The 8,834-nt window shown below is 41.9% G+C and overlaps 1 protein-coding gene across 5 annotated transcripts in view; it reads left to right on the top strand.

Annotated features, from left to right (window-relative positions):
* The window catches only part of Ccnt1 (cyclin T1), a 22,340-nt gene extending 13,791 nt beyond the window's left edge, over positions 1 to 8,549 (top strand). The window contains exons 5-8 of one of the 5 annotated variants that reach the window (XM_050130875.1): positions 108 to 170; positions 2,448 to 2,493; positions 4,295 to 4,458; positions 4,616 to 5,124. In XM_050130875.1, the coding sequence (XP_049986832.1) occupies positions 108 to 170; positions 2,448 to 2,493; positions 4,295 to 4,458; positions 4,616 to 4,890 (548 nt within the window). In that variant the 3' untranslated portion in view covers positions 4,891 to 5,124. Of the gene's footprint in view, positions 1 to 107; positions 171 to 2,447; positions 2,494 to 4,294; positions 4,459 to 4,615; positions 5,125 to 6,240 lie in introns of those variants that run through there. The other 4 variants (XM_050130872.1, XM_050130876.1, XM_050130874.1 and 1 more) reach the window with 4 other exon arrangements.
* The last annotated feature ends 285 nt before the right edge of the window (positions 8,550 to 8,834 follow it).

Raw genomic sequence — 8,834 nt, 5'->3', positions numbered from 1 at the left:
TTTTTTGTGATTTAGTTCTTGCACAGTACTTTTGGAAGAGAAAAATGAACAAGCTGTTAAGATTCAGACAAAAGAACTATAAAATGTATGTGTATGTTCTTTTAAAGGGTTTGAACTAACAATTGATCACCCACATACACATGTGGTAAAGTGCACCCAGCTTGTGCGGGGTAAGTAACCCTAATTGTCTTGAATTGTTTAGTTATTTGGGATCTATGCTTGGCTCTGGACTAAAGCATAGCACAGCACAGCTGCTTTGCCTATACTAAGTGGCCTGTTTGGCTGGTATCAGACACTTGGTTCTGACCTATTGGAAAAAGTGATTTTTTTCGACGGTCTTAATTTAATGAGAATGTAAGGTTTGCATAACTTGTGATTTTGACAGGATTACTTGGGAGCCAGACCTCTGTCTTGATTATGTTCATTGAGACAAGAAGGCCTTCCCCATAGTGGAGGAAAGAGCTGAGTAGCAGCTACATCATCACCTTATTTCTGACTGGATGCCTGTGACCAGCTGCCTAGGCTCTGCAGCCCTGACTGTGGTGTACGGTGCACTGTGATGCACTCACCCTACTGTGAGCAGAAAACCACAGAATGGTAGGGTATTTTATAGAGCAACAGGAAAAGAAACTAAGTGATAACATCTGTTTGGTTGAGGGTATTTGCCAGTGTAAGGGTAGGTCTGGAAAAGTCACCAAGTCACATGTATCTAAAGTATTTTTCAGAAGATCTTGAAAGTTGGTGATCTTGGGCCAGCAAGATGACTCAGTAGGTAAAATCACTTTCCTCACCAGCCCGATGACCTGAGTTTGAGCCCTGGATCCCACAGTGGGAGGAAAGGACTGCCTTGTAAAAGTTGTCTTCTGACTTTCACACGTGCTGTGGGATTCCAGTGCCCTGCCCTACCCCATCCCCCCCTGTTTATTTTTAAACTGGATAATCTTATTTTAGTTCATGTCTAATTAAAGGAAACTCCAATGATAGAGAATTCATTTGAACTTATTTTTATTACTGATTAACCATTGGGTATGATATACTTACTTATTATTTGTTTGTTTTTATGTGTTTGGGTATTTTGCTTGAGTTTATGACTTTGTAGGACATGTGTGGCTAGTACTTTCGTAGGCCAGAAGAGGGCATCAGATCAGATATGTAGATGGTTGTGAACCACCATGAAGGTGCTGGGAATCAGACCCTGGTTCTCTGGAAGAAAGGCCAGTGCTCTTAATCACTGAACCATCTCTTCAGTCTCGAGTTAAAAACTAGTTCTTAGATGATTAATTTAACTAATTAGTTAATTTAATATTTTTTTTCATTTTTGAGACATAGTCTTACTATGTAGTTCCGGCTGGACTGGAACTTATTAAGTAGAATTCAAGAGTTCTGCGTCCTAAGTGCTAGAATTAAAGGTGTGCACCTCCATACCCAGTGTTGGTTGGGTTTTTGTTGTTTTGTTTTTGCTATACTGTTTAAATGTAGGGCCTTGTATATGTTAGGCAAGTGCTCTGCCATTGAGTTATATCCCTAATCCTTAAAGGTTCCTTTTATTTAAATAGTATCAATAATACCTGGGGTGCCAACTGTGACACACCTGCATTCACAGTACTTGGGAGGCTGAGGCAAGAAGATTATTGCAAATTCTAGGCTAGCCTGGGCTATATAGTGAGATCTAATCAATAACACAAATAGCAAACAAAGGAAATGTGAGGCTGGGCATAGAACTAAGTTGGTAGAGCATTTACCTGGGTTTTATTCTGAGATAAAAGGTCTGGATATTATAGTGCATGTAGATGATGTCTTATGGAGTTTTATATGCTGAGCTGATAATTAGCCTTATTTTCATATTAATAGTATCTCATGAAAATTGAATTTCTAGAAAATTCCCACTTTCCCCAAGTTCTATACATTAAAATTTAAGTTTGTTTTTATGTGTCGGAAGGTGGGGGTGTTATTCGTGTGCCACTTGGCCTGTGTGGAGAAAGCCAGAAGATAACTTTTGGGAGTCAGTTCTCTTCCATCATGTGGCTTGAACTCATGTTGTCAGACTGGTGCAAGTACTTTACCACATTTTACCTGCCCAAGTTTTGTCAGTTCTGCATATTTTAAAAATATTGAAGTAGCTGGGTAGTGGTGGTACCTGCCTTTAGAGGCAGGAGGACAGCCTGATGTACACAGAGAAACCCCGTCTTGAAAAAAAAATCAAAATGCTTGGAAATCAGTAGTAGAACCTGTACTTTGCCTGAAAAAGACTCTAGGTCAAATTGAAGCACCCTATTTCACCTTCTCATAAACTTTGGTCTGCTTCCTTGGGTAGAATGTAAACACCACGTACCCAGGCATTGTCTCTGCCCAGTTTATAACGTTCGTAGTGCCATATAGATAATAAATACTAAGTGTTTGTCCAGAAGAATGGAACTAATAACTTCTTTCTCTTTTGTTTTTGTTAGCAAGCAAGGACTTAGCACAGACATCTTACTTCATGGCAACCAACAGGTTTATATTTTTATTTTTTTTCTTCTGTTTTTGGGTTTGGAATTTGGTTGGGCTGGATTTGTTACCTTTTGAGGGATATATAGGGTCACTTAGTAAACTAGAGCCAAAAGACCATGGAAATAATCTTTGATATAATGTATTATATGTAGACAGTGCCCTGGAGAGTGTGGATTTTCCTGCAGACTCTTTGTACCTTGCATTTACGTTATACCTTTTAATTTGCTAGGGTTTTGTAATTATTTAGCCTTCCCAATTATATGTATTAACTTTGCTATAAGATATCCAAGATATAATTCTGAAAATTGATGCAATTTTAGGGGTTATTGATTTTCTTCTGCCCAAGCAATGGACATTTAGTATATAAGGATTTGCAATATATTTTTCTTTAAAAAATAGTTATCAGTATATAAGTTGTTCTGCTAAGTGACTTGCTTGTTCTTGTGTCTGATTTCCCATATTGTTTGTTCAGAGAAACTGTCATCAGTCATCAAGTGTAAGAGTTTTAATTTTAGTAAGCAGGCAAAGAGTGCTATGGGTGTAACGCAGTTCTTAGAGTACTTTCCAAGCATGCACCAGTTCCTGAGTTTAATTCCCAGCCCTGTATACATTGAGTATGGTGGCTCACATCTGTGATCCCAGCGCTCAGGGACCAGAGGCAGGAGAATCAGTAGTTGATGGTCATCCTCTGAACTATAGCAAGTTCATGGCCATTCTGTGTGATGTAAGACCCTATCTTATTAACATAGACAGACAGGCACACATGCAAACAGAGGGAGGAGAAATGAAAAATTCATGAGGTAAGAGTCAGGTATTATGGTAGCTCAGCCTGTGCTCCTCAGCTTTTGGGAGATAGGGCCGCTGTGAATTTCAGGGCAGCCAAAGAATGAGTCCCTGCCTAAAAACCAGATGACATCTTTTGGGGGAAAACTATCAGGTGTATTTATACTCGAGTAACTGTTCTTTATTGTATTTTTTTCTTTTGATTTTTTTGAGACAGGGTCTCATGGCCCAGGCTAGCCTTGAACTTTGACATTCCATGTGTTGGGGTTATAGGCATCTGCTACTGTGCTGGCTTTGGCTTTTTGCATTTTTTTTTGTTTGTTTTTGGTTTTTTTTTGGGTTTTTGTTTTTGTTTTTTTGGTTTGTGACTGGATCACAGACAGTAACTCTGGTCTTGAAGTGTGCTTGTACATCTGGCTGGCTTCAAACTCACCGAGATCTGCTAGCCTATGCCTCCTGATTGCTGGGATTAAAGGCGTGCATCACCAAAGTTACCTAGTTCTTTTTCTTCTTTTATTTTTGTTTTCATTTTTTTGTTTACTAATCATTGTATAGATTGTGTGGTAATAGGAAATTTAGGAATGTTGTTAACCCGAGCAATATTTTAATAGTCATTTTGAGGGGCTAGAGAGAAGAGTCAGAGGTTCAGAGCAGCACATACAGCCTTCCAGAGGACTCGAGTTCCAATCCCACCATCCATTGTGGGGAGGTACCTACACCATGACCTGTAATTAATTCCAGCACTGGGAGGTTGAGACCTCCGGCCTCCCTGGACACCTTCTCTCATGTGCATGTACTTCTGTCCCTAACAGACACGTACACATAATTGAAATGAAATGTTTTAAAGAAAGAAGTTGAGTGCTAAATCAGAGCATAGGAGATTTCTTGCCCTTCTCGCTCTCCTGTGGTTTTTTGTTTTTTTTGGTTTTTATTTTTTTGCTTTTTAATAATGGAGAGTTTTAGTTTAGGGTTGAGAATTGAGGGCTCATGACACTCTCTGTTTCCTTCCCTTTGATGTCAGCCTGCATTTGACCACATTTAGCCTGCAGTACACACCTCCTGTGGTGGCCTGTGTCTGCATCCATCTGGCTTGCAAGTGGTCCAACTGGGAGATCCCAGTCTCAACTGACGGGAAGCACTGGTGGGAGTATGTTGACGCCACTGTGACGTTGGAACTTTTAGATGGTAAGTTTTAGTGTAAGGGACCTGAAACGCACTTCTTGATTTGTCACATGTCTGGCCAAATGTGACTTGATTCACATGAAAACAGTAAGTTAGTTGAGGTTATTCATGTTTCATTGCCTTCTTGTCTCTGAGCATTTCTTGAATGTTTCATTTGTAGAATTGACACATGAATTTCTACAGATTCTGGAGAAAACTCCAAGCAGGCTGAAACGCATTAGAAATTGGAGGGTAAGAATTATTGCTGACAAACTTATTCTTTCCTTTAACTTTGCCAGTGAATATGCCAGAATTGTATATGTGCACGAGGTTTGCGATTTCCCTTTTCTCAACAGTCATTGTGACTTGGTAGCGTGGATACTAGCTAAGATGTTAGTCTGTAGGGAACTTTGCTTTGGGTCCCTGTGCAAATTGTGTAAATTGCCTTTTGCATAGTTACTTGTTCAGTGGCACTGGCTTTATTTGGTTTGTTTGCATATATGTATTCACATGTAGTTGTACATGCCTGTGAGCATACATATGGAAGCCAGAGGTGGTTTTTGTGTTTTCCTTTATTGCTCCCTATTATTTTTGAGACATGGTCTTTCTTACTGAACCTGGAGCTCACTATTTGAGCTAGACTGGCTGGCCTGAACTCTAGGGGTCAGCCTGTGTCTGCCTGCCTGTCTCCCTCTACCCACCGTACTTTGGAGTCATAGGTACATGCCACTGCACTGGGTTTTTACATGGGTGCTGGGCATCTAAACTCCTTATGCTTGCAAGGCAGGCACTTTACCCACTGAGCTGCCTCCGTCTCCCAGCTCCAGATGTGTAATTTCTGTATAGTGTTGATNAGACGATGAGTAAAAGATGATTAACTTAAAAAATTAGCATGTGTACATCCGAATGGGGGAGGCGTGGTCAAGGGTGATTGGCAAGTATGAGATAATTTCTGATGGTTTAAATTGTTTATAGGTTTCATTTTCATCCCTACAATGAGAAGAAAAATTGGAAACTGATGAGTAAAGTCTAGGTGTTTCTCAATTGCAAAGAGTTCATGCCTCTCACCTATTTTCAGATTATATATATATATATATATATATATATATGTACCATCTAAATATACATTTATATGTATAGCAGATGTGAGTACTATTCACCTAAATAAAAAAAAAATTTCCTTGGAGGATAAGAAAAGACTGGAAGTTGCAGGAGGCAGGCGTAGGACAATGTTTCTGGAAGCCCAGCAGGCTCGGAACTCACAATGTAGCTGAGACTGGTGTTGAATTCTTGAAGGAGCTGTCTCTGCTACCTGACAGCTGGGGTTAGAGCAGGTTCACTATGCTCACTCAAGTCTGAAAGGGTTAGAACTTTTTTTTCAAAAAGTTAATCAAGGCAGTTGTCTCGGCACAGCGGATGTGTGTCGCCGCTTAGGTGACGCTGGGAAGTGCTTGCAGCCCCCGCCGCTGCCTTTTGGTTGAAGCACTATGGAGGGAGAGAGGAAGAACAACAACAAACGGTGGTATTTTACTCCAGAACAGCTGGAAAATAGCCCGTCGCGTCGTTTCGGCGTGGACTCAGATAAAGAACTATCTTATCGCCAGCAGGCGGCCAATCTACTCCAGGACATGGGACAACGTCTTAACGTCTCACAACTGACTATCAACACTGCTATAGTATACATGCACCGGTTCTATATGACTCAATCTTTTACACAGTTTCATCGCTATTCTATGGCTCCAGCAGCCTTGTTTCTAGCAGCAAAAGTGGAAGAACAGCCAAAAAAAACTGGAACATGTCATCAAGGTAGCACATACTTACCTCCATCCACAGGAGTCACTTCCTGACACGAGGAGCGAGGCATACCTACAACAAGTTCAAGATCTGGTGATTATAGAGAGCATAATTTTGCAGACCCTCACAAGCAAGGACTTAGCACAGACATCTTACTTCATGGCAACCAACAGCCTGCATTTGACCACATTTAGCCTGCAGTACACACCTCCTGTGGTGGCCTGTGTCTGCATCCATCTGGCTTGCAAGTGGTCCAACTGGGAGATCCCAGTCTCAACTGACGGGAAGCACTGGTGGGAGTATGTTGACGCCACTGTGACATTGGAACTTTTAGATGAATTGACACATGAATTTCTACAGATTCTGGAGAAAACTCCAAGCAGGCTGAAACTCATTAGAAATTGGAGGGCATACCAGGCTGCCATGAAAACTAAACCAGATGACCGAGGAGCAGATGAAAACACATCAGAGCAGACAATCCTCAATATGATTTCTCAGACCTCTTCAGACACGACTATTGCAGGATTAATGAGCATGTCAACTACTTCTACTACAAGTGCAGTGCCTTCCCTTCCTGTCTCTGAAGAGTCATCAAGCAGTCTAACTAATGTGGATATGTTGCAAGGCGAGCGATGGCTGTCTTCCCAACCTCCTTTTAAACTAGAATCTTCTCAGGGTCATCGGACTAGTGAGAATTTAGCACTTATTGGAGTTGATCATTCCTTGCAACATGATAGTTCGAATGCATTTGTTTCCCAGAAGCAGATTAGTAAGAGCGTGCCATCAGCTAAAGTTTCACTTAAAGAGTACCGTGCAAAGCACGCTGAGGAGCTGGCTGCTCAGAAGAGGCAGCTGGAGAATATGGAGGCCAATGTGAAGTCACAGTATGCATATGCCGCTCAGAATCTCCTGTCCCACCATGACAGCCATTCTTCAGTCATTCTGAAGATGCCCATTGAGGGCTCAGAAAATCCTGAACGACCTTTTTTGGAAAAGGCTGACAAGTCAGCTCTGAAAATGAGACTCCCGGTGGCCAGTGGAGATAAAGCATCCTCCTCAAAACCAGAGGAGATGAAAATGCGCATTAAAGTCCACTCTGCAGCTGAGAAGCACAATTCTGCAGAGGACAGCATCTCCAAGAGCCGGGAGCACAAAGAAAAGCACAAGCCTCATCCGTCCAACCACCATCACCATCATAATCACCATTCACACAAGCACTCTCACTTACAGCTGCCTGTCGGTGCTGTGAACAAACGGCCAGGTGACCCAAAACACAGCAGCCAGTCCAGCACCTTAGCACACAAACCATATAGTTTGTCTAGTACTTTGTCTTCTTCGAGCTCTACTCGTAAGAGGGGTCCCCCGGAAGAGACTGGGGCAGCAGTGTTTGATCATCCAGCCAAGATTGCCAAGAGTACTAAATCCTCTTCCTTGAATTTCCCCTTCCCTCCTCTTCCTACAATGACCCAGTTGCCTGGGCATAGCTCAGACACAAGTGGCCTGCCCTTTTCACAGCCTAGCTGTAAAACTCGAGTTCCTCATATGAAACTGGATAAAGGCCCTCCTGGGGCTAATGGTCACAACACAACTCAGTCAATAGATTATCAAGATACTGTGAATATGCTCCACTCCCTGCTCAGTGCCCAGGGTGTTCAGCCCACTCAGCCCCCTGCATTTGAATTTGTTCATTCTTACGGTGAATATATGAATCCACGAGCTGGTGGAATCTCCAGATCTGGCAATACAGACAAACCTCGACCACCACCCCTACCATCAGAACCACCTCCACCACTTCCACCTCTTCCCAAATGAAAAAAAAAAAATGAGGCGAAAACTTAAAAAACAAAAACACTTTGTTTTTGGGGGATTTTTGGTTTGTTTTTGTTTTGACTACTGATACTGGACTACGAAAATTACATCCCTTATGAAATATGTCACCATTGGACTAAGGAATAAATTGATATTGAGACAGGTGGGAGGGTGGTGGAGGCCTCAGTTATTACATCTGCCTCATACATCTATCTTATAGTCTGTACTGGTATCAGAGGTAAGATTGTGTTGAAGCTGTGAAGGATTAAGAACACTGTTCTTGGCCTCTCCTCATCCTTATGGGGTTGATTGAAGTACTCTTCCCCTCTTCTTGCTGGAACTGAATCGTGGGGGTGATCAAGCAGTTTGTTTAACATATCAGAAGAGGGAGTATTTAAACGTCAGATCTTTAAGAGACTTAAAAATAATTTAAAGAAAGTAAGTTATCTGTTTAGTTTTTTTATATAATCGGGAAGGGGAAGGGGTTTTGCTGTGTGTATGAGGTACATAGCAATGACTGAGGGTGGGGGTTGGAGGGTGGGAGTGTGTGCAGGGTGGGTGGGATGGTAGGCTTTTGGCCAAGAGTGAAGTAGGCTCAGGCCACTTGAAGTATTGAGACCTTTAAAGTGTATGAGTGTATGTGAGTGTGTGTGTGTTGTGTGTGAGAGAGAGAGAGATTAAAAATCATGTTACCTTTTTCCTCCCCCCTCTACCATTTCACATCCCCACATTCTACTAGAGAGCGTAGTTGGCCTTGAAAACACGAAGAGGCATGTATTGACATTGACACACTGCAA

Source organism: Alexandromys fortis, unplaced genomic scaffold (genome assembly GCF_014885135.2).
Source record: "Alexandromys fortis isolate MF-2015 unplaced genomic scaffold, M_Fortis_MF-2015_v1.1 scaffold_363, whole genome shotgun sequence".
In the NCBI taxonomy this organism is placed as follows: domain Eukaryota; kingdom Metazoa; phylum Chordata; class Mammalia; order Rodentia; family Cricetidae; genus Alexandromys; species Alexandromys fortis.
This window is presented reverse-complemented; position numbering and strand designations above follow the sequence as displayed.